This window comes from Osmia bicornis, chromosome 3 (assembly GCF_907164935.1).
Source record: "Osmia bicornis bicornis chromosome 3, iOsmBic2.1, whole genome shotgun sequence".
Lineage (NCBI taxonomy): Eukaryota > Metazoa > Arthropoda > Insecta > Hymenoptera > Megachilidae > Osmia > Osmia bicornis.
The window spans coordinates 2147281-2172478 of NC_060218.1; the positions used below are offsets into that span (position 1 = coordinate 2147281).

Genomic DNA, 25198 nt, shown 5'->3' on the forward strand with positions numbered 1-25198 from the left:
TCCAGGTAAACGCACAGAGGCGGTGGCCACTGCGCATCCTAGTCTACCAGGTTTTTCTTTACACCGGCGAAGGAAAAACTCGATCGGTTCCATGGGAGACCCGATCGCGACGCGGTAGATCCAAGGCGTTTGTCGAAACGTATCCAGAGAGGATACACGTATTTTCCCTCTCTACACTCCTCTACTCTCCGCTACCCTTGCTCTCGTTTTGGATCGAACAGCGCGATCGACCGATCGCAGCAATTATCGACGTCTAAAAAGGTACTTACCTGTACTGTACCGAATAGATTCAAGCAATTGCAGACCTCAACCGGTTTCCTCACGATTTTTATAGAGAGACGAACTTCTTCTTCGAATAAACTTTTATAAATTATAGTTGCAATGTAACTTATTATTTTCTCGCATTCAGATTACAATCTGTAACCTGTAATGTTGATAATAGTTTTTACTACAAGATAAACTTCTTAACAGATTTAAAAGCGGTACGTATGTACCAGAACCTTACCACAATAACCTGTTTTCCTCTTCAGCCTAACTCGATCAATCACTATATTTCTGCCTGTGGTTATCTCGCCTTAGGATCTGCGCGTGTTACCGCGTTTTCTTTGTAAAATCGTTCCACTCATTAGTTTGAAATAAATTAAGTAATCCACGACGCGAGCGAGCCTCGCGTTAATACACGCGTGTTCACTGAAGTTGCATTGAACTTGTCGCAGTGAAGTTGGTCACGCATTCACTCACCGACGCGGCGCGGCGTGAATGCGTAGTGAATTTGTAGCCAACTTCACTGCGACAAGTTCAATGCAACTCAATGTACTGGATGCTCGTTGATGCTCGCCGACGAACGAGTAGAGAGAAAAATGATTTTCTCGGGATTCGAGAGGCAACAAAGGATCGATCAATCGAGCTCGGTTAAATGTCACGAAGATATTCGCAGAGTGATCGCAAGACAAAGCGATAACGGTTCTTCGGAGCTGTTCAATAGCGTGGCTAAGAGCCAGGACGATCTAGAAGTTGAACGCAAGAACAATGCCACGTGGGATTCCGCGTGGTTTCGCGACGACGGAACATCCCTGCGGTTCACGAACGTGGGCGGACAGGGAACGGCACTCGTTATGCAGGAAACATGCTCTGCTCCGGTGCGCCGTTCGATCGTTCATCGCGTCTGTCAGCCGGTGGTAATGATCCTTCGATTTGCCTATTAATTGATTTTCTCCGATACAGCTAGCCAGTTTCTTAATAAAGTCAACCGACCAGTTCAGGTATTCGTTAATTAACTGTTGCGGGAGAAAAATGTCTAATAACGTTATTTTGTTTCTAAATTCTGTCGTGACGACGACACAAGACGCCAATAATAATTTACACGATTTAGGTCGATGCAAAAAGTCTCGTTTACAGTCGATCGATTCTGGTATTTCTTGGATAATTAGAGAGGATGAATGGTCGATCGCAGCACTTTACGGTACTGCGTTTAGCAAGATCGCGGCCATTCGATTCAATCAGTCGATTATGGCGTTCGAAACGACGATTCGCGCTATTCCCGTGGATTTTTCGTGCAATCTGCTGGGACGAGAAAGGAAACGAGCAAAATGTATACGTGAGAACAAGCCGAAGTTATAATTAACGAGCAGCCTGCTTATATAGTATCCCAACACTTTTTCGTCATTTTTGCGCTTTCAACCTTACCCACCCCCTTCGTTTCCGCCCTTTTTCTTCCTCTTTTCTCTTCTTTTTTACGAAACGAATGAACTGTTCGTTTGGTAAGATCGAGGGGAGGGGGATAAAGGATAAAAAAAAAAAAAGAGAAACGAGAGGAAAGGAATTAATACGAGGCTTGCATCGCGTCCATCGCAGTCTTCTCCTCCATCAAAAGACTTCTCCAGCTTCCGACGCTCGTTCGTACTTAAAACGATCATTATTTAAAAGAAACGTATAAAAAAAGAAGCCACTTTGTAGCCATTTAATAACGATAATAACCATGTTTGCAGGTGAACGGCCGAGCAGATTTTATTTGGTGAAGGAAGAACCGGATCTAACGATGGACCCGAGCACCGGTATGCTTCGAATTCGCCAGTCATTGGACCGAGAAGCCCGAGACAAATACATTTTGAGCGTCGAGGCGCGTAATGGAATATCTGTGGGCTACTGTCAGGTAAACTGTCAAGATATTTTGCTCGAAACTCTGCGATTTACCCTGAACCGATGGGTATGGTACGTCTTATTGCAGCTGGAACTGAACGTGGAGGATGTGAACGATAACGCCCCTATGTTCCCGAGCAGCAGCGTCCGTATTTCCGTGCCGGAATCGCATCCCCTTCACACTGCCCTTTACGTGGCACACGCGACCGATCCGGACACGGTCCCGTCGCACCCTCTGCGCTACGTTCTCGGCCAGAACAGCAACGACCTGTTCGGTATAGACGGCCGCACCGGAGAGCTGTATCTGGCCAGAAGATTGGATTACGAGACCCAACAACGCCACGGACTTCTGATAAGAGCGTTGGACGGTGCTGGACTCTCGGCGAATCTCAGCCTGAGCGTCGAGGTGCAGGACGTGAATGACAACCCCCCAGTGTTCGAGAGGAACGAGTATCACGTGGAGGTTCCCGAAGGCGCCAAGCTCGATTCTCAAGTGAGAAAAATCTTCATTACACGCCCGTCACGCGGGCATTTGTTTGTCGAGGAGACGCGCGGTAGGATCCTCTTTCGTGGAACAGGGGGGGGGGATGAAGGAGCGTATATGTATATGAAAGGGAATGGGAACAAGGGAATTCTGGATCGCCCAGAAAGGAACAGCAGATCCAACAATCTTTCTCCCGTGTTTCCATCTATCCTTCTCGTAACTTCCATCGGGATCTTTCGTAATTTCATCGGGACAACCAGGAAGACGATTCGTTGTCGAACCTTTGCTCCGTTACACGAACCTCTTCTAGTCTTCTCTAACCGTTTCCTCGTTCCTTCTTCGATTAGACACGGTTAGAACAGACGGGACGAAGAAGAAGAAGAAGAAGAAGAAGAAGAAGAAGAAGAAGAAGAAGACGTTGACTCATCGAGTTCACCCTGTCAGCGGAGAACAGAAACGAATTAGCCGAACGCCAAGGCGCGCGAATGATTGGTCGATGATGCGGATTGCGAGCTTACTCGACAGACCAGTTCGGTTAAGGGATTGATAGAGTATAACCGATAGTTTGATAGAGGAACGCGGTTCCTTGTTGCTTGCGATACACGGTACGTGTATTGCCTGGCCAGTATGGTGCGCTGGGATTGATAGGTAATCGTTGATAGGCTTAACAGAAACGCAGCGGCCAGCTGTTCGTTTTATGAACAACCTTCGCTGGTTATCCCGCTCGAGAGGGCCATTTATCCTGGCTAAACACCATCACCGGCGTACTTTGAGCGAAATGATTCGCCGTCCCGGCTGATATTTCTCATACGTTCCTGATGTCTAGGTGTCGAATAGCAGGATTTCCTATACGGATATACGAAAAGTCGCGTATCAGGAGAGAGGGGTTCAGGTCATTAGAGGATCTCGGTAGGAGAACGGTATCTAGCCGTGGAACGCGAGCGACGAAGAAACGATTCTTCGCGATGGTAGCCACCGGTGGACGTAATCCCGAATACGAGGATACCGATGACGAATGGGCAGGAGATGGTCGAGTCGAGATAGGCCCGTTAAATGACGTCACATTTTTAATACAACGTATACACGACGAGGGTACGATAGAAGAGGAGACGAGGAGAAGACCGCACGTTCCTCCCTTCCTCTTTCTTCTTTCCTTCGTTCGCCACTCGATCTTTCGTTCCATCTTTCTGCCGGTATACACGTATATATCGGTGCTATCTATCGGCGAAACAGATCTGTGAGCTGTCGGTGGTATCCGGACAATATCTTAGCCGCGGCAGAAGCAGAGAGACAAGGAAAGGGCCAGGGAAGTAGCAGCTAGCATGAGTAACCTGGCTACAGTGAGCGTAACCCTTCACCCGCCGCGAACTAATAACGTACAGTTAGACACATTACTGCCTGCTCCCACGTCAGCTTCTCCTTCTAATGGTGTGCCCGATCTCTATCCCCCTTCATCCTTCCCACCTTCCCACCTTTCCTCTTTTAACCTTCCTCGAACACCAGGTCCGATCGTTTCTATTCTCATCCTTATCCTCCCCTTTCTCCATTTTCTCTCCTCGCTTTCTCTCTCTCTCTCTCTCTCTCTTTCTCTTCATTCGCCATCCATCATTGCCCGTGCGCCAGCTCCGTGCACGGGATACCAAGTTATATACCCTCGATCCTACGCTTCTTCTTCTCCTTTTCTTCTTCTTCTTCGACCTCCGTAATTCACGATCCTCCCGCGCTGGAAAACATCAACCGGTTCGAACGCATTTAGGGTTCGCGGTCTTTGGGTGCGTTTAATTAATACGGAACGACCGGATCGACTGGTCTTGTCTCCTCTCGCCGACCTCCTTCTCTCTTTCTCTCTGCCGCCCTCTTTTTCATCCATCTCCCTACAACAGCTTTTTTTCCTCTCCAACGAGAAACGTTTACATCGCAGAAATTCAGATTTCTCCTCGGCTACTCCTCCCCCCTTCCTGCTCTTCTGCTCTACCAGAGTATCGTAATTGTTGTACTCGTTTTTTCTGCGCTGCACCGCGCCGCGCTGCATCGGCGTACGTAAAAACAGCCTGGTAAAACAACTTGTTCCTGTCCGACAGATTCTTCAGGTGACCGCGGTGGACCTTGATACAGGCAACAACGCGAGGTTGAGTTACCGTCTTCAAGGATCCTCCGCCTTCCGGATCAGCCCGAACACCGGCTGGATCTACCTGGCTCAGATTTTGGATCGCGAGAGTCTCGATCGTCACGCGTTGACGGTTCTCGCGACCGATAATGGTTCACCAGCCGCGACGGCAAGCGCGTCCGTTCTGGTGACGGTGTTGGACGACAACGACAACGATCCCCGTTTCGAGAAGGATTTCTACGGGTTCGAGTTGCTGGAGAACCTGCCCTCGGGTACGCTGGTCGGATCCGTGAGCGCCTCCGATCCTGATCTTGGCAAGAATGCTCTGCTCAGGTACGCGGTGGTCCAGGCAAACAGCAGCTTCACCGTGGATCCTGATACAGGTAAGACATATATACCTATACCATTTTTACTGTTTTTCACAGTTTGGCATTACTTTCTTTCCTCGATGCTTGTCATAACCGGAACGTGGTCGAAACGACGTTCGAGTGTTTACGAAAGGTATCCGTCGAGGGGCAAGCGACTCGAAAGGAGGAGAATAATATTAGCAAATCCTCTGTTTACCAGTCAAATCCCGACGAAATCAACTGGCGTTCAAGATTTATCGTTTGAAATTCTTTTCATAGCCAGATGGAATAGGGAATTTAAAGAACGTTAGAGAGCGAGTTCCGGTAACATAAGAAAAGAGAATGATGTATTAGAGTTGAATTGGTGCGGTCGTTGAGCAAGGCGCGAGAAAAAGGTAGAAAGAAGCGATTAATTTTCTAAATAGCTCTTGGCCGTCGACGCTCTTAATTTACGCGTCTCTGTTGACGCAACAGAGCGAACGGCCCTTGATGTTGCCATACCATTGTTGAACAAGCGGTTCCGTGACGATTGTGCAACGCCGTTAGAAGCGTTCGATAGATCTCTGCTCGTTTCGTAAGTGGTCGAAAACGCCTAATGAAATCGGCTTCCATCGAGCGTACAAAGCTCTCTCTCTCTCTCTCTCTTCTCGTTCTTCGTGTTCTGGTACGGACGCGTGTCACGGTACAGGCGCGCGCTCGAGATTTATCGCGTTCGAAGATGGAAAAAAGGAAAGAACCGAGCGGTAAATTTATTTTTGATACGAATGCCTTTAATTGGAGTCCCGTACAACGCGATACCGGGGATACCGAAATCGAACAACCGATTATTTCGTTTTTGTAACATCTCTGTCACTACCCCTTTCTCGGTTCGTGGATATCAAAAGTATAATCCTGTAAGAGCGGTGCTTTCACCTTGGCCGGCGTGTAACGAATCAGCAGAAAGGAGGTCCAGGTTCAGCGCACACCGCGAAACCAGCACGCACGATGCCTCTCGTTTTATGCTACGCGCATACGCGTTTTGATTGGCATGCGACACGAGAGTATTTGTGTACACGCTGGTTCCAAACCAGCCTGGTCGTCTTCCTTTCCTCGTATACACCGACAAGTCTGACCGACCTGTCTGTTTACAGAGCTGCGACTTCTTCGATCATTCTTATGCGCGAACCTTCACCAGAGGAGATACGAAAATAAAAGTAATAAACGTTGTCGCTATGCCGGAAGTATCCATCAACTGTTCACTCGTGTTTATTCTCATTTTAATAACGATCTTTTCCGATCGAATGAATTTAGGGAAATCTCGAGCGAGAGTTTAGTGGCTAAAGAGGCGGTTCGTTCTCTCCCGGTTGCCAAGCATTCTTCCCTTCAAAGAATCCCGTTGTTGGTCGTGGAACGAACTTTCCTAACGCGCGCCTCGTCGAGCATGGATTTCCAAATATTGGAAGAGACACGCGGGATCGGAAAGAGCGCCGCGTCGCGCAGGTACCCTCGGAGGGAGTCGAAGAAGTCAGTCGCACGGTCCCACGGTTAACACGAGAAACGCATTAGCACGCGTCCTACGATATACTTCTTATTGTTCCGCGATGGTATCCCTCGATGCCGGCGCGTTTGCATGTTCCTCGTCGATCGTTTGTCTTCTGGACGAGGAGCAGAGCCGCTCGTCGACGACGTTCTGCCGCGGTGGCAGGGACGCGTCCCGACTCGACTAGCTACGTCGAGAATTCGTGGAGGCACGCGGTTACCCCAACCTGCTTCGACCCAACGTACGAATTATTATCCCGATCCCTTTCCACATCTTGGAATAGTTCTGCCCGCTCGGCTAGGCGCTTGCTTAATTACCCATTAATGCGCCGACCGGTCCAGAAGATGGCTGCACTCAGCAAACATCTTCTCTTTTCTCTTCATCTTCTTCTTCTTCTTCTTCTTCTTCTTCTTCTCAGGTATTTGTACCTACCGTTCTCGCCACTTCTGCTCGCTTAGTTCTTGCTACAATTATAATACGCGTAGCCAATACCTACATAAGTTCAGGCGCGACCATGGAACGCGCGAGTGTTCGAACGGACGAACGCCGATTATCCAATTAATCGTTCGCGTCCGAGGAAATTGATAAGGTTGGTATACTCGTGCAGCATTTACGCGAGAAAATATATGGTCAACCGGGCCCCATGGCGCGATCTCGCGATCGATTCCAGACATTTTCTAAAGATACCTTTCAATAGAGGAAACGACTGTTGAATAATCACTTGGCTCGAGATGAAATAAATGAGAGTCGTAAGCGACTATCAGCAATCGTCAGCTGTGAAATGAAGCGTAGAGGTTCTATTACTGGTACTTGATCGTTAATCGGAAAAGAAATGAAAACGAATCGGAGTTAATGTTCTTTCGTTCGTGACTTTCAGGTGAGATTACCACGAGGGAGCCGCTCGATCGAGAAATCAAAGGTGTCCACGAGTTGGTGCTCGAGGCTCGAGATCAGGGCACGCCTTCCAGGGCGGCTAGGGTGCCCTTGAAGGTTACCGTGTTAGACGTGAACGATAACTCGCCTGAAATAGTGGACCCTCAGGGTGACGTTGTCAGCGTCAGAGAAGAACAACCACCGGGAACGGAAGTGGCGAGGGTCAGAGCGTTGGACACCGACCTCGGAGAAAACGCATCCGTCACCTACACCATTCTTAAAGGTGAAAGAACGTGAAAATCCAAGTGTCGAATTGTGAAGATACCGTCGAATTCCTCGTTCACGATGAATAACTTTGATTTACAGACCGAGATTCGGACGGTTACAACGTTTTCACCATCGACCCCATCACCGGCATGATTAGAACGAAGGCGGTTCTCGATCACGAAGAACGAAACGTATATCGGGTGTCCGTAAAAGCGACGGACGCTGGTCGGCCACCCCGGCACAGCATACGGGCGTTAAGAGTCGAGGTTTTAGCTCTCGCGGATAACCGGCCGACCTTCACTAGCAGCAGTCTTACCTTTAACGTAAGTACCGTCCACCGTCATAATAGTACGTCTATCGTCTACTCCCAATTTACGACCTTCGTGCTCCAATTATGCAAAGTCGATAAAAGGTTAATTAATGGGATTAATTTGAATGGTAGCTTAATAATTGAAAAAAAAAAAAAATTGATTCAGGTGCGAGAAGACGCGAGTATAGGACAAGCTGTGGGTTCAGTGTCGGGTGCGGGCCCAGCGGGTCGCGTGGCCTTCACCCTAGACTCGCTGACGCCCGTCAGCGAGTTTCCAGCGTTCGACGTGGACCGCAGCTCGGGTCAGCTGGTGGTCGCCCATTCGTTGGATCGCGAGAACGTTAGCGAGTACCACCTGGAGATCAGAGCGCTGGACACGACATCGATCGGGAACCCTCAGAGCATCGCCGTCTCGGTGAAAATAATCATCGAGGACGCGAACGACAATCCACCTCGGTGGCCTCAAGATCCGATAACTGTCCGCGTGTCCGAACGGGCTGTGATTGGCTCGACGATTTACAATTTGACGGCCAGCGATTTGGACAGCGGCCCGAACGGCGATCTTCGATACGGTCTGGTGGCCGAGTTTCCGTCGAGAGGCAGCTTCGCGGTCGACTCTCTCACCGGAGCACTGACGCTCGCCAGACCGTTGGACAGAGAAGAGAGAGCCGAGTACACCTTGATCCTGAAGGCGTCCGATCGTGCTCCTCCCGGTGAACAGTTGGCCTCGACCGTCACCGCGAGGATCATCGTTCTCGATCAGAACGACAACGAGCCGGTTTTCGTCGCCCCAGAATCCACGAAAGTGGCCGTCACGCCGGATCTCTTACCAGGTAAGCGCAACGAAAATTTTCAATTCCTAGCGATTCAATTATAAATTGTGTGGCATCGTGCGGTATCGTAAATTGGGATCGTTCCAGGAGCGACGCTGGTGAGAGTGGTCGCGGTGGATAAAGACGCAGGTGACAATGGCCGTGTATCGTACGTGATTACATCGGCAAACGAGCAGTCGAGATTCTCGGTGGGTTACGAGTCTGGTATAGTGAGCTTGGAGAGGCCGATGGTGAGGTCGACGGAGCTTGAGATTACGGCGAACGATCATGGTACCCCACCGCGAAAGTCAACTCTCAAGCTGACTCTGACGCTGGCTTCTGGACAGACCAACGGACCTCCTCGGCTACTGCTCGCCAATCCAGTGGCTAGAGTTTCAGAGGACCTCCAGGTTGGCGCGCCGGTTCTAAACGTCGCCGGTCCTATCATCGCCGATCAGGGTAAGCGTTCAGCGATCTTTCTCAAAGGGTTATCGTTGGTAGCGGGCGAACCGCGTGGATCGTCAAGATCGCGATTCCCGATTCACCGTTTTATTCCCCGCTAAATACGCCAGATAAAACCCGGCGGATTTACAACCGGTCAGTTTATTGATAAATATTCACCGATGCTCGTATATCACTCGACGAAGATGATCAGATAGAGCCGCGCGTATATTCGGTTAACGCTTGCCAGGATAATGCGGAGGGACAAAGCCGAACTCGCCTCGTTCGCAAACTTATCGATCTCCTCTCGAATGCGTGCACAGCGCATACACGCAAGCGTTCAGAGACGCGCGCACGTGTAGCAGAAGTGCTGCGACAAGGACGTAGGAGAGGACCAAAAATGGGCCTCTCGCGGCTACCCTTTTAGGTGCTCCGTTCGCGTCCTTATTGTTTCGGTGGTGCGTCGCCGCATAAAGTGCCAGGGAACAGAAAAGGGGCTGTCAATTTAGCGCTGTATAGGACGAGCAGCTGAAATTACAGTCTCCTATCTTGTTTTCTCTCCTTCCTATTCATCCTATCCCTCCTCCGACTTCTTTGTTCTTCTCCAGGGATTTTCGACTTCGCCACACAGACGCACCACCTACACCGGGAAGCGGTCGCGCCGCAAGGCGGAATATAATCGTAGCCGGGTAGCCAGCTAATAGGAAAGCCCTGCTATGAAAATACCTCGAATAATTGCCTTGAATCCAGCCTGCTACGGTGCGGTGTGGGGGCATTATAGTAAATTCAACGAAATGACTCGCGGTTCGGCTCCCTCCGGGTCGAGACCGCGTTCCATCCGCGTGTAATGTCCGCGGAATACCCCGCTGCGGTCGTGCATCGTTCTCGAAAAAATTCCCCAGAAGAATTCTCTGAACGAGAAAATTCCATCGTCTGTAGGTCTATCGTCAGGTGATACGGATAATCGTCTCTGATCGGGTACCATTTATTTCCGGAAGCAGCAAATAATTTGGGAAAAAAAGGAAGAACGCAGTTGGTTGTGATCCTAGTCTTCTCGGACGCGTAGCAGCCGCGCGGAGTAAAACAGATGGAACGAACACGAACACGATGATTACTAAAAGGGCGCGCAGAAAGTCCGGTGTTCTCGGTCTCGTAGCAAAACGTTCGGTACAGCCGACAACACGGTATATCTCTCGTTTTGCGCTTATCTAGACCGGCGCCCGTGTATCAGACGAGCGCATTAGCGCGCCCCGCAGAAACGGCAAAGGGTCCCGCGTCCCTCTATACTCTATGCGATACTCCGAAGGACGAGCCTCCTGCTAGGGGCCCGGAACCGCGAGACCAGAGAACGGCCAGAAGCTGGAGGTAGACCGGTGGTCAGAACGAAAAGGGAGAACGAGAGAGGACGAGGCGAAACAATGGTCGCGTATATCATCGTGCCGCCAGCCTGCCGCGGTACGCATAGGCAAATCACCGGTTCCAACCAGCCAACCAACCAACACCGACACCCTCCTACCTGTAGCACGAGCGTGTGCGTGTCGCCACCGTAACTACCGTTCCGCTGCGGCCAACGAAAAAGAAGCCCCGCTTTGTTCAATGTCCGTTATAAACGCAAAATTTCCGAGATTTGGAAATTGAGAGTGGTTCAAGGATTAAAGAACGTTTAATCCCCTGAAATTTCGTATTTGATTATTTTTTTGCCAAAGAAGGAAATTTCGACACGGACTGTATAATTGCAACGAATCGATGTTTCGTCTCTTCTTCGTTTTTTCGATATCTTTTACCGATTCCCGTTCCGCTCTTCGTCTTCGAAGTTGTCGAAAGAACAAAACCATTTCGCGAATCGAATTTCGATCAGTATATTAAGAAGAATTTACGAAGTATGCCGGCCCGCACCACGTGTCGATCTTCGAGCCAAGGGACACGATCGCTTTTGCTGTTCAAGACCTGCGTTTATATATGCAAACTGACCGATAATTTTGGATTCTCCGCGAGGACGCGACAGGATAATGGTTTGGCGAGGGGAATCAGGGCCTATGGTCGCGTGGTTCTAATTTCGCGAACGGCACCCAGCAACATGATTTCGCTCGCGTGAAAGTTTACAAAAAAAAATACGATCCGAGAGCTGTTTAATTTTATTCGACGGTTTGAATATCCACGGATAAAAAATATTGACCGACACGTTGACAGAAATTCTCTTGTGTGCGATTATACAGGTAACGTCACCTTCAGCATTCCGAGCAACGTCGCCTCGGACAAGTTCGCCATTACACCCGGTGGTTTGGTCACTCTTCGAGGACCCTTGAACCGTGAACAGACCTCCCGCTACTCCGTCCCGATCTTGGCAAGGTCCAGCAAGCTCTTGGATATTAGCACTCTCGAAGTTCTAGTCATGGACGAAAATGACAATAGCCCCGAGTTTCGGCCTGGCTCTTGTTATACCCTCGCCGTTCCTGAAAACCAGCAGACTTCTGTGATACACACGATAGCAGCCACCGATCTCGACGAAGGCAAGAACGGGGAAATTTACTACAGCATCGTTGGTAAGTCGATTAATCCGATAAAAATGTTGAAATTTTTCGATCAACGTTTTAACACAATTCGTGTCATCGCCAGGCGGAAACATAGGCGCAAAGTTTATCCTCGATTCCGTAACCGGAAAACTATCAATGTCGAACTTGGACAGGGAAACAGTTTCCAAATACGTCCTGACTATTTCTGCAAAGGACAAGGGTCGTCCCAGTTTGGAAGCTCGCTGCAACTTGACCGTGATCGTCCTGGATATAAATGACAATGCTCCTACGTTCGTTCCAAATCAGTACACCGAATCACGACCTCGTGGTGCTGTCCAAAACTCCGAGTACCCTGGATTTGGCATACCCAATGGTTTCCCTTACTCCTCTTCCAATTATCCAACCAATTCTTATCCTAGTAAATACTTAGCGACCATTTCCGAAGACGTGGCACCAGATTCTAGCATGATGTCCGTAAAAGCTACGGATCCTGATCAAGGGGTGAATGGAAAGATCACGTATGCCATTGCAGAAGAAAGCAGCTGGCTCTTCAGGGTGGATAATCTGACCGGCGTCATCACTACCGCTGGGTAAGTATTTCTTTCTTCTTTAAATGATCAGTAAGATTCGTATAGACGTATCCTTTTCCTGAATTTTTTTCTATCCTGTTTCGTTCACACTGTAAATTTACTCAAGTATTCAAGACAATCGTACAGTCGAGCATTTTCTCCAACCGATGCGATCCAGCAAGCGGTTACAATTTTCTCACCACGCTCTCGCAGTTCTTCCCTTTGCGACACCCCTCTCTCCTCTTTCGTCGGCTTCGCTAGCAAGCTAATTTCATTCTGGCGTTAATTACCGCGCGACCTTTATTGCGAGTCCGATTAGGATCGTCGGTGGGATATTACGCCGGTACCGTGGCGTCATAAAACGAGAAGCAAGCGAATAGGAGGAGTCGACGAGATAAAGAAACGAGAGAGAATTGAAAAAAGAACCGTATGTACGTTCGAGCAGTGGAGGGTGAGGAAGACGAAAGAAGGCGGAGGGTCTAGGAATGTCGTAAAATTATAAAGTCAGTCGATAGGCCTCGCGAACGATGCACCGTGCTCGATTAGCCGATTCCATATGCATAACCCGTAGGCACGGACCAACAACGCGTTGCTTCTTCCTTCTGCCCTCTTCTTTCTTCCCGTGCTACCGACTCCACTTCCTCCTCCAAACGGTGAACCGTCTGAACGTGCACGCAATAAACCTGTATCACGAGACATCGTTGGAACCATATTTTTTTTTCTTGGCTTTTGTCCCGTCAAGGCCGACCTCTGCTAATTAATAGATAACTCGGCCGCAGGTCCCATGACCTGTGACCTCGTTGGAACGCGTCGCGGATCGTTAGGTCGAGCATTCTCAACGCGATGGTAGTAAAGAAGCAAAAATTTACGTGCTTTTTTTCTCCCTTTTCTTTCCGACGAATACTTTTGTCCAAGTGTAGGGACTTGAGAAAAGGGGACGGGTGGACGGGTAGAAGGAATCCATTCGAAAGGACCGAAGGAATCGATGAGATAGTGTTTGCTTTGCATAGTTTATTTTGCGGGATGAATTCATAAGAAAAACAAAGTATGCCCGTGCTGTAGAAGCTCGCGAAATCTCGAGAACGTGACAGGGGAAAGGAGGAAGGAGCCAAGAAACAGGGAGATCCGTAGGGTGAAGGGTGTCGTCGGTAGCCGCGAGGAAGCACGCAGTGGCGTACTTTTGCCGCGCGACAGTCGTGTGTCATTTCAGCGGGACACCGTGTGGCATTTCAATGCATTATTTCAGCCGGCAAAAAGCCTGATATGCAAAACCAGATCCCGCTCGAGCCACTCTTTCGCGATCTCTGTCGCTGTCTCTTTCCCCGTCTCCTTTTTTTTCTTTTCCCTCCGCTGTTTGCTCCTCGCTCCTTTATCTCCTCGACTCGTACACTCGTGTCTCGTTGTTGCTGTTGTTATTGTTGTTATTGTCGTTGACTGTGCGAACAGATCACCTGGTTCAAGACCACCTGGAGATCGTCAAGCGTTACCTTTTTATTAATGGACGAGTATTTCTTTTCACAATGTTTCCATCGACGCTATATATACTTTAGTAAATGAAAATAGTGCAGATAGTATGATCGTAAAAGTAAAATCGGCAACAGTAGCCTCAGTTCAATTGCAATTAGTCGCGATCATTTCACGTGATTCCGTATTATTCCACGCTCGTTAAGGCTTATTACACGCACGTAGATACGTACATTACCGCATAAAAGTCTCGGGGACACTTTCACGTGGTGCAATAAAAGTCACGGAAAATCTCTTGTAATGCACGGTAATAAAGCGAAGTGGGTAATTTGAACTATTCTAGTTGATTCCGATCTCGAAAGCGTAAATTATCGAGCACGGTTCTTTCGTACCGCTAATCGGGAGCTCGCAAAGATCGCGTGACTTTTCGCTAGCAAGCCGCTAATAAAGACAATGTTTACCGGTTCGATAAATTACCATCGATTTGCTTTATCCGATCGCGAACGATAGAAAAAATTCTCATGCGATTGAATGTCGCTCGTTAAGCAGCCGCTCGATTGAATGGGAACAAATTATGCATTCGTAGCCGAGCGAAAAATTTGCCGTGATAGTATAATTAGATTAGAATTAACCGATAAAGACGTTGTTCGAACGAGAAAGCTTGTGTCCCTGTGCCCGGTTAGCGGCACGGAGTCAGGCAAAGGAGTTGAATAAGAAAAAAAAAAAAAGAAAATGAAACGGTCGTGAAACTATTCAAATGCAGAGGCGTAGAAATCCGGAAGCGGGGGAACGTAAGTCGGGTGCGCTAAGTCGATACAGCGATTTCTCCAGGCGTATAGCTCACTGCGACGGGGATGCTAAATTCTCTCCGTGGTTACGGCGAAAATGCAAGGCTACCTCCCTCCGGCTTTCGTGCGATTTAAAACGCGAAACGGCGCTCGGTGAGTCGGTGTGGAGGATCCGCAGAGTTATGGTAATGGCGGACGTGGATTACACAAGATCGCCGTGCGCGATTAAGGCTTCCGTCACACAAACAAGCTACTCGCCGGCACATTTTGCTTAAATCCGGCCCGCTCTACCGATTCGAACAACAATCGTCTATCGACCGACGCTAGATGTTACGAATAAAACTTCTATCGTCTCTTAATCGAATACTCGATACAATTACTGAATCTTCTGCAGCCCCTTGGATCGAGAACGCCAAAGCACCTACAACTTCGTGGTCGTGGCCACGGACAGTGGCAAGTACGACGCTAAAAGTACGTCGATCCCTGTTGAGATTCGAATAAGCGACGTGAACGACAACGCCCCAGTTTTCGCGGAACACCCTTTTCGCGCCCATGTGTCGATCGGCACCCAACCGGAGAAGAACATTCTTCGAGTAGTAGCCACGGACGCGGACGAAGGGGCGAACGGAGAAATCATCTACTCCTTTCTGCACGAGCAAGAGAAGCCAAAATTCAGGATTCACCCTAACACGGGTGCGGTGACTGCGGCGTTATCCTTGTCGCAGGATAACGGCAAGACGTATCACTTGGAGGTATTGGCCAGAGACAAGGGGAATCCACCGAAGAGCACTCGAGGACTGATCGAACTGCAAGTCGGAGATCTTGCCGATTTGACACCGGTTTTGAAGTTCCAAAACGAAACGTACGAAGTCGTCGTTCAGGAAAATTCTGCGGCTGGTACCGAAGTGCTTCAAGTGACTGCCGTTCGATCGGATGGCCGGCGACAACACGTTTCGTATTCGTTTGGATCGGGAAACGAGTTTGGAACGTTCTCCATCGACGAGGATACCGGACTGTTACGGGTAAACGATCCTACAAGGTTGGACGCCGAGCTGTGGACCGATTTGACGGTGAAACCGACGGAAGAACAAGGGGAGGACGGTCGTACGAACTCGTGGGGAAGGTCCTTGGAGGGACAACAGTCCAAGGAGAAACCTAGGGAGAGCTCGAAGCACGTGCTTACAGTAGCTGCTAGAACCAGTGGTCCGGATCATTTGGAGGCGTACGTAAAGGTGGTCGTCAGGGTGTCCGACGTGAACGACAATCCACCGGTTTTCACTCAGACCCAGTACTCTGCTACCGTGTTGGAAGGCAATGTCAAAGGAGACTTTGTTGTCAAGGTAAAAAAATAATATTGTCTAATTTGTTATTCTTTTCACTTAATATACTATTATCCGTACTAAGATTTTCGTGTGGATTTATGCAGCTTTCAGCTAGCGATGCTGATCAAGGAATGAACAGTAGAATTCTCTATCATATCGTCGACGGCAATCCAGACAACGCGTTCACCATAAGTCCGCCGTACAGCGGTATAGTTCAGACGAACATAGTTCTCGATCGCGAGATCCGTGAAAAATATAGACTGACGATCATTGCGACGGATCAAGGAAATCCTCAGTTAACCGGTACGGCCGCCCTCAGCATCCGAGTGATCGATATCAACGATAATCAGCCGACTTTTCCGGAGCACAGCATCGTCTCAGCTTCCGAAGGTAAGCGCTGTCATTTTTTTGTTTTTTTTTTGCCAATTATGCCTACACCGCGGTATGTTAATCGATCAATAAAGTCTCTCGTAAAAAGGCATCGATTTGTCAAAAGTTCCGTGATGATAAACTGACAAAAAGTCGTCTCTGTGTGGCAAGGATGGAAAGAAGGGACGGTTGAAGAAGAAAAGAAAGAAGGAAAAGGTAAAAGTAAGAGCGAAAGAGAAAGGTATAAGCGTGAATAGTCGAGGCGGGAGTGCACGCTACTCTCGAAGTATAAAGTTAAGTGGCAAAGGATTTATGCCGGTATTAAAGTCCAACTGTTCGGAACAATCTGCATAACTTAGGCGAGGCTGCAAAACGCCAGGGTTCGGCTGCCTCGCCGTCTCTTTTCTTCGCCTTCCTGCTCGCTGCTTATCCTTCTCCGTTTCATATTGTTCCCCATTGACAGGTACGATTGAATGGAACGGCAGCGAGCAAAGGTGGCCTCGAGTTTGACGCGCAAGCGCCAGTCTCGTGCTGCTACCGCAGAATCGATGAAGACGTTAAAGAACCCGAAGAAAAATAAAGAAATTTTCCTGGAAAAGGAGAAAAAAAAAAAGAGAATAATTCGTCGAGTATCGATACGATTATCGTGCTCGGTCTTGTTCGTTTAATTTAAATTACGAATTTCGTTTCATTATAACTACGATGTTGCCGCGTGTCTTCTTAACTTCTTCTTCTTCTTCTTCTTTTTCTTTATCTTCTCTCCCCCGTGGTCATCTTCTTCTTCTTCTTCTTCTTTTCGTTCTTATTATAAAACTTCTACGAACGTTCAACACGAAAGGCCGCGTACTCGAGCGCCAAGAGAGTAACGCGAGATCGCTATCTAATTTGTATCACCATAAAACTTCGGCTCGGTGCAAACGAGGCTACTACCGCTTCTATTCGCGATGCAGCGCTCGATAGAATTTATTTAACAGCGTCGTCGCGTAGCGTGGCGAGCAAAAGCGCGCCAGCCTTTTCAACCGAAGCGCCGTCGCGTCGACTTATCGTTTCGAGGATCGTTCAAACGACGCTCGATCGAGCTCTTTACGAGCCGTTTCACCTAGTTCCTTATGAAATATCGCTCGTAACCGAGTAATGGGATCATCGATTCGCGCCGTTTAACCTAACGAGTTAACTCGTCGCGTGAAAATTCACACGGGTTAATACTTGTACTCGCGGCAACTCCCATCAGGTGGTCGCTTTATTTTTAATAAACCTAATACCTTAGGTAGCTATGACCCCGTTTTAAAACGGTAACTGGTATCGGCGAGAGTTCGAAGGAACGATTTCGTGTCTGGCTGAAAAACGATCCCGAGTTCGCGACCGCTCATATTTTAGCGAACGCGCACGGTAATTGTTTTTAATTATCCCGCTGGACGTGGCGTATATAATTATCGTTCGGCCTAAAACGAGAGGTGCGGTTCGGCAATGTTCGATAGACCACGCCTTTGTTCCTGAAGGGCCTTCCTTCCCCTTAGCCGTGGTGTCCGCTAGCATCCAAAGGAGGATTTTAATCGACAGCATCGATCGAATCGGTTCCGAAACTGGCACTGACACGAGAAATCGAAACAATGGTAGACCACCGACGAGTGGATTTTCCGTACAAGGAGCACATCGCCGACATCGTGTTCGTGTTCTACAGACGCCAACTACCGCGAACATCAGGGACCTCCGGTAATCAGAATTACCGCGATATAACTTACAGAGATCCACTGGATTCCGATGAGAATTTATTATTTCGCGTTGGTCAACGTTCGCATCCTCGATTACAAGATAGTTTCGTTGGAATGTGGAGATCGTAGAAGTAACTGTCGTGAACGTTAAGCTAGTATAGGCAAAGCTTATCGAGTTGGAACAACGCTAACCGCGCTGCAAGAGTTCAAATCGAGCGAGTTCGCAGTCGTTCTCGAAACCGAGTGGTACGACTTTAACGATCAGTCGTGAAATTTACGAGCGGACGCAGCCGCGTGCCAGCTAGTCCTCGGGCCATTCGAACGCGTCTCGGAATAATTCTTTTATATCCGTGCAGGTGTTGCGTATCAAACTATAATCGCCCCTCGGATATAGGAAATGTGCACGAAAATGGCACAGGAGGGTATAAAAGCTTTATTGATAAATACCATGCATGAAATGCTAAATATAGAACAGCCTCTGGAAAAGACAATTCTTTCTCAGTTCCTTTCGTAATTTGCCCTCGGCACGCTCGAGATTATCGCTCTACGATGAACCGCCGAATCTTCCAGGGGATTCGCTTGGCCTCTCCTTAACGCGAGCAAGATAAAACGGGCCGATAGTAGGGATTCAATGCATTTTAAACGCGACTCCCTCGAAGTGTCTTTAAGTTCGCGGAAGAACTCCTCCTCGCTCTATATACGTATCACGAACGATCGTCTACCTGTGACAAAGTGGCTTTTGGCCAAGAATAAAAAGACGAAGGCGAACGGGTGGCTTGTATAATGATGCCATTCATCAGTAACAACGGTGTCTGGCATTGTTGCAGACGATGAACCGTCTCTGTCGTTCAATCTTGCGATTAAACGGTTCGTCAAGACCTAACGTATCCTTCTTTCGATCGAATGAGGTTACTTGTCAATGAAAATTATAATACTACACTTTCTATTACACCTTGAATTAATACGAAACGCATTCTGATTCAGGTACAGCGGTTGGTACGGTTCTGACGACCATCACGGCGAACGACGTCGACAGTTCTCCGGCTCTGACCTATCGATTCGGCAATGTGACCAGCCCGGGACCATTCAGTATCGACAAGTACGGTGGCAAGGTGGTTCTTCGTAGACGTTTGGATGCCGAAACACGGTCCGAGTATAGTCTTCAAGTGATCGCCAGCGATGGTATTCACGAAACGACGACCAACCTGGTGGTTCGTGTCACGGATCTCAACGACAACGCTCCTCAATTCCAACAGTCCGCTTACATCGCCACTTTACCTGGTGAGTATACTTGCTCTCGTAGCAAAATGTTAAATAGACCAAGACGGTGAAAGTAATCGCAACGCAGGAGAGAAGAAGAAGAAGAAGAAGAAGAAAGAGGAACGGTGGTCCCGGGACCGCGTCCCTTCGCGCGAAATAAACGCGAGTTTAAAAACTGGTTTTTAGTAGACACGCGTTGTCCTGTTGGCCGTGTTCCAAACTCGAATTGACACCGCGAGGAGATAAAGCGCGGGAAAGAGATGCGACTAGAAGGGAATAAAGGGGCTGAAGAAGGATCGAAGGAACGTAAAGGATGAAAAAGAGTGGCGGATGAGTGGGAAGGGGTTGGGTAGGGGGTCGATGAAAAGCTAGCTGCTCGAATGCTGAAGGGAGCGAAGGAATAAAGGGAAAGAGAAAGAAAAGGAATGGCAGCAGCGATGGCACGAGGGGCGGGTGACGGGGAGGGCGAGGAGAATTGCGAACGCCTCGCACATAAATAAACGCGAGGACACCGTTTGCCAGGCAGCCGAAAAGCCGCCTTCGCCTGCAACCGCCGGCCGAGATCGCCGGCTTCGAAGACTCTCGAAACTTATTAAAAATACATAGGCCCGCGCCTAATGGTGCATTTGGGTGGGCGGAAGAGGGGTGACAGGGGAGGCTGGATTGGCAGGAGGTGGACGTGGAAAGAGTTGAAAAGGGGTGGGGTAGAGGAGCTCCCACGGCGACTACCTCGCGGAATTTGCATCTCTTTCTTTTCCCTTCCTTTTTACCTTCGCTACGTTCCGTTCATTCCGTGAATAGGGTTGCAAACCAGACAGGATTCGGGAAAAGATACTTGACGCTCGAACGATAGCCTTCAGAGTTTTCGCAACACGGTTTGTTGCACTTTTCTCAAAAGGGATCCTACCTTTGGATGTACCTCCTGTGTTCCTCGCAACGCTCCACCCCGTTGAAAATTAGTTCGATAACGTCTACGCCTGCTGGGTGGGTTAAGATCGTTTCTTTCCAAGGCTATATTCAATTTCTTTTGGGCAAAAATAATGGATCGTTTATATGGCGATGAGCAATCCAAGGAGGACGAGTTAATCTGGCGATTACCAAAATCGTATTAAGCTGTCCAAGGAAAGTAGGATATATTTTGGAAAGGCGGAGAAGGGATTAACGAAAGAAAGGGTGAAAGCAGAGGTAAGAAAGAGGCAAGAGGAATTGGTGCCGCTATGGAGGCACGATACGAGCACGCACACTGCACGGTCATACGCAGCTCGCAATAATTATAGAGTACCTGTCACTTCTCGGTTAAGATCCCCCGATCCCCCTCCCTTCACCGTGGTATCGTCCTACCTCCTCACCTCGGACATCCCCAAAGGGCTGCACATACGTTCGCCAAGCTTTATTTCAGTTTCTCCTCCTCTCCGCCCTTCTGTTTACCTCTCTCTCTTTCTCTCTTTGTCTTCCCTCTTCGTTTTAGGTCGGAGCTTGGCACATTAATGCCGAGTTATCCGACGATTTGAAACGCATCGAAATGATTTTTGTGCGCCCAGACCTGGCCCCGTCTCCGCACTGGCCCCCACGGCTCGCTCGAGCGATTTATATAACTGGTTATTATTTCATACTTCCGTTCAGCCCGATGTCAGGACGGCTTATCCTCCTTCTTTACCGAGAAAAGAAAGAACCGATGGTGGTGGTACTGCTCGAGGACGTGGCTCCGACAAAAAGAGGCAAAGGGTACTTGACCTCACGCCTCTGATCCCTCGATCTTTGTCCCGAGTACTTTTCGAGTACGCACTCTGCTTTTTGCTTTTCTTTCGAACCGACCAAATCGACTTTTACCACTTCAACCTCGAGAATGCTCCAATTTTTTTTATCTTTTTCCGCAAGAGAAACTCTCAGGTCTTTGCATTTTTTCTCACGTTTCAGTTTTGTTTCTTGCAGAGGGTGGTCGGGGCGAACTGCAAGAGATTCTGACGGTGAACGCGACCGACGACGACCTCACGGAGGACAACAGCCGAGTACGATATTATCTGCAGAAAGCTACCAAAGGTTTCTCGGTGCATCCGATGACCGGTGTACTGACGGTTAATCGTACCGCGATACCGAGACCGTTGCCGAAAGAGGTGGAGCTGGCCATCGTGGCGGAAGATTACGGTAAACCACCGGCATCCTCGGTCTGCTCGGTTGTCGTACGATTAAGCAGCCTGAAGAGCACGTTGCCCGAGAAAGAGTACAAGATCACGGTGAAAGAAAACGCGTCGAAGGGAACTACCTTGATGAGACTGTCCGACGTGGACCTGTTGGACGGTGCGATCGTGGCTGGCGATGACAGTGGCACATTCGAGGTGTCCAGAGGAAAATTGATGCTCTCCAAAACGCTCGACAGAGAAACGAAGGACAGGTAAGGGAGATTTGATTCGATAATGCGTAGAAAATGAATCGAAATGTTCCGATCTTTAAATCGTAACGAATTTTTCAGATACGTCTTGCGGCTGGGTTCCAAGAACGAGAATATGACCACCGGATCGTTGGTAGGAGACGAACCTATCACGGTAATCGTCACGGTGGAGGACGTAAACGATAATTATCCTCATTTCCTGGAGGAGCTTCATCAAGTGTCCATCAAGGAAAACGCGGTTCGTGGAACGATCGTGGCGACATTGCGAGCCAAAGACGACGACCTAGCTGGTACAGAAGCAGCAAATTTAGTTTACGAGATTACTTCTGGAAACGACGGTGGTCTCTTTCGCGTGGAGAAAACTACAGGCGCGGTACTGGTAAACGCCACGTTGGATTGCGATCTCGAACCGGACGTTCACAATCTTGTGGTGATGGCGTGCGACAGCGATCCAATTTCTCCTCTCTGTGCTCTGGCGAGGCTACGAATCCATCTCGAAGACGTCAACGACAATTCGCCAAAGTTCCCAGTTTCCGAATACCTAGAATTCGTTGGGGAGAACGAACCAATCGGGACGACCGTCTTCTCCGCTCGAGCCTCGGACTTGGATCGCGGTATCTTTGGATCTCTCAACTATTCGATCGTGTCCGCCGCGGCGACAGGTTTCTCCGACATCGACGACAGTTGGAAGCTGTTCGCGGTCGACGGGAAATCCGGCACGGTCACCACGCGAGCAGTTTTCGATTACGAACTACGAAACAGATACGCGTTTACCCTGAGAGCCACGGACACGGGTGGTCGAACGGCTGCCGTCAGGGTCAGAGTGGAAATCGAATCGAGGGACGAATTTTATCCTCAATTTACCGAACGAATGTACAGATTCGGAATAAAAAGTGGTGCTCAGGTGTTGCCCGGTACGGTGATCGGTCATGTCACAGCGACGGACCGTGACAAAGGACCGGATGGTCGGGTGGTTTACCAGTTAACCTCGCAGCACCCCTATTTCAAACTGAACCGCACCACCGGCGCGTTGATCGTCAAACAGAAGCTGGTGCACATCGACATGGACGTGGAAGAGTCGTCGAGGCTGGTGGTCAGTGCCAGTTCAGGAAGACAGGGCTCACTGTCAAACATGACCGTGGTGGAGATCACTCTGACGGACGACAGCGACGTGAACGAAGCTAGAGGAGCTACCGCGTTGGCAAACCCCTCGGACATTAACTCTAACATGGCTGTCGCTGCGAATGGAGGTCTCGCCGACTGGGCTTTGGGTCTTCTGATCGCTCTACTTCTCCTGGTGATTGCATTCGGTGCCATTTTCCTATACCTTCATCTTCGAAATCGAAGACACAAGAAACCCGGGACGAAACCCGGTCTGAACGGAGAGAGCAACGCGACTGCATCCAATAGCTACGTAGACCCAAGCGCTTTCGACACTATTCCTATTAGAAACGTAGGCGGGGTCGGTACAGCGGGAAACGGAGGTTCGGGAAACGGAAACGGGGCAGGTGGTACCGCGACCTGTCAGTTTGCTCCTCCAAAGTACGACGAGATACCACCGTACGGTACCTCCGGTCAGTCTGGACAGCAGCAAGCTACTTCCGAATTGTCTGGCAGCGATCAATCCGGCTCGTCCGGTAGAGGTTCGGCCGAGGACGACGGAGAGGACGAAGAAATTCGAATGATCAACGAAGGTCAACAGACAGGGGATTCAGCCAGCGATTTGTCGGTGCACAATACTCAAGAATACTTGGCCAGGTTAGGAATCGTCGATCCCCCGGCTGGTACACCGAGAAGGCCTCCCGAAGCTCTGCCACTCGATAGCCTGCACCTGTTCGAAGACGAGGCTGCTACCGAAGCGGACATCGCTACTTTAATTTACGGCAAGATAGGCGAACCAGGCAGGCCCATGTCCGGTTTGGAAGTGCCTGGTGGTCCGTCCATGAACGGTTCCTTGAGCTCCATCGTGCACAGCGAAGAGGAGCTGACGGGTTCCTACAACTGGGACTACCTGCTCGACTGGGGCCCCCATTACCAACCTCTGGCTCACGTATTTAGCGAAATAGCCAGGTTAAAGGACGACGCTGCTAGCGTCCAAAGCGGAAACTCGGGAAGCAGCGGCAAGACCAAGTCTGTACATAAAGCACCACCTCCCCCGTTGCTCACTTCCGTTGCTCCTAGATCTTTGGCGGCTCCAGCGTTGGCAAGGGGTATCCTTCCTAGGTCTCCGATCAGTCATGACGCTTCCACCTTCCCCTCTGCCGCCCTCAGTCCGAGTTTCTCCCCGTCCTTGTCTCCTCTTGCCACTAGAAGTCCAAGTATCAGTCCTTTGGTGCCACCTACCACCCAGAGGTCCGGTCAAAACGTGAATAGGGGTATTCCAGTTACCGACGCCGAACTGAGGATTTGAAGGTACTTTAAAGCGATCGTTTGATCGCGTCAGGTGTTAGTATTAGTCGCGTGTAATCGATAGCCAGAGAAGATCACGCGCGATTCTTTAGAAAATGTACTGTCCGCGCGTTAGGATAAATTCGATTTTGTGTGATTTCAGCGTGTAGCGTGTATAAAATAGAGACTCTAAGCTGACTGACCTTCGACGGGATTCTCGAAGGCGCCAAGGTGCAAAGAACTAACTTTTTAACTCTTCTCGTGATAGACAAACGCCTCTTTTACGCTGTTAGAATCGAAGAAAATTTATTGTAGATAACCAAGTCGTCCCGCAATAACCCTAACGAATAGAGCGTAATCGAAGTCTGCGGAAAAGAGGCGATTGCGTCGATATTATTTCTTTATACTTTATTCCTTCCGTTTTTTTATTTTTCTTTTTGTACGATACGACTGTCACTTGCCGTTTCGATCGTCGGTCGATCGATAACCGAAAAAATACTCGAAGTCCTTGTAAATAGGAGGTGCCAACGCGGGCGCGTAGTTTTTAAGTAATCCTGTACATATTTATCTAACGAACGAACAGAAAGAAGCAACGATCGCGTCTTATAATCAAAAGGATAGACTGTCTTATCGTAAAGTAACTCGATGTTTCGTGCCGTGCTCGGTAAAACTCGCCTGTGTACAGTGATGTATAATGTTGTTTAGAGAACGGAACGTGTCGTTCGATCGTTTTCACGAGCAGGGTAAGTATCATCGGTTCAAAATGCGGCGTCACGAGCGAACTGATCATTCCGATATTCGTGATCGCGCATCTCCACCACTTTTAAACCGTCTCCATATAATTTGTCTACCTTCCGTGTTCGTCTTTCGCGTGGAATCTCGATGTTAAGGAAGACGATACTTCTGCCAGGTACATGCGCATAAATGTTAGAGGATAGATATTGTCATATTTTGTATAAAAACGAACTCTTTGTACAAAGACTCCCCTGTGAGCCAGGGATTCGCCTAACGGTGGATCTTAAATAAATGAATTTTTTAGGAAATCCTCGTCGTGCTTCCTGTCGCCCGTCTTCTGAAGCGAATACCAAACAGAAACTAACTTATAAAACATAGAGGAGCATTGGA

At 49.0% G+C, this 25198-nt stretch overlaps 1 protein-coding gene across 1 annotated transcript in view; it reads left to right on the forward strand.

The window, feature by feature from the left end:
- Positions 1 to 25105, forward strand: part of LOC114877518 (protein dachsous) — a 201639-nt gene extending 176534 nt beyond the window's left edge. The window contains exons 4-17 of the mRNA XM_029190191.2: positions 1989 to 2152; positions 2228 to 2632; positions 4705 to 5113; positions 7474 to 7752; positions 7836 to 8059; positions 8213 to 8879; positions 8967 to 9317; positions 11516 to 11842; positions 11916 to 12402; positions 15028 to 15973; positions 16060 to 16345; positions 19021 to 19317; positions 21229 to 21688; positions 21767 to 25105. Coding sequence (XP_029046024.2) covers positions 1989 to 2152; positions 2228 to 2632; positions 4705 to 5113; positions 7474 to 7752; positions 7836 to 8059; positions 8213 to 8879; positions 8967 to 9317; positions 11516 to 11842; positions 11916 to 12402; positions 15028 to 15973; positions 16060 to 16345; positions 19021 to 19317; positions 21229 to 21688; positions 21767 to 24095 — 7631 coding nt within the window. The 3' untranslated portion in view covers positions 24096 to 25105. The remainder of the gene's footprint in view (positions 1 to 1988; positions 2153 to 2227; positions 2633 to 4704; positions 5114 to 7473; positions 7753 to 7835; positions 8060 to 8212; positions 8880 to 8966; positions 9318 to 11515; positions 11843 to 11915; positions 12403 to 15027; positions 15974 to 16059; positions 16346 to 19020; positions 19318 to 21228; positions 21689 to 21766) is intronic.
- The last annotated feature ends 93 nt before the right edge of the window (positions 25106 to 25198 follow it).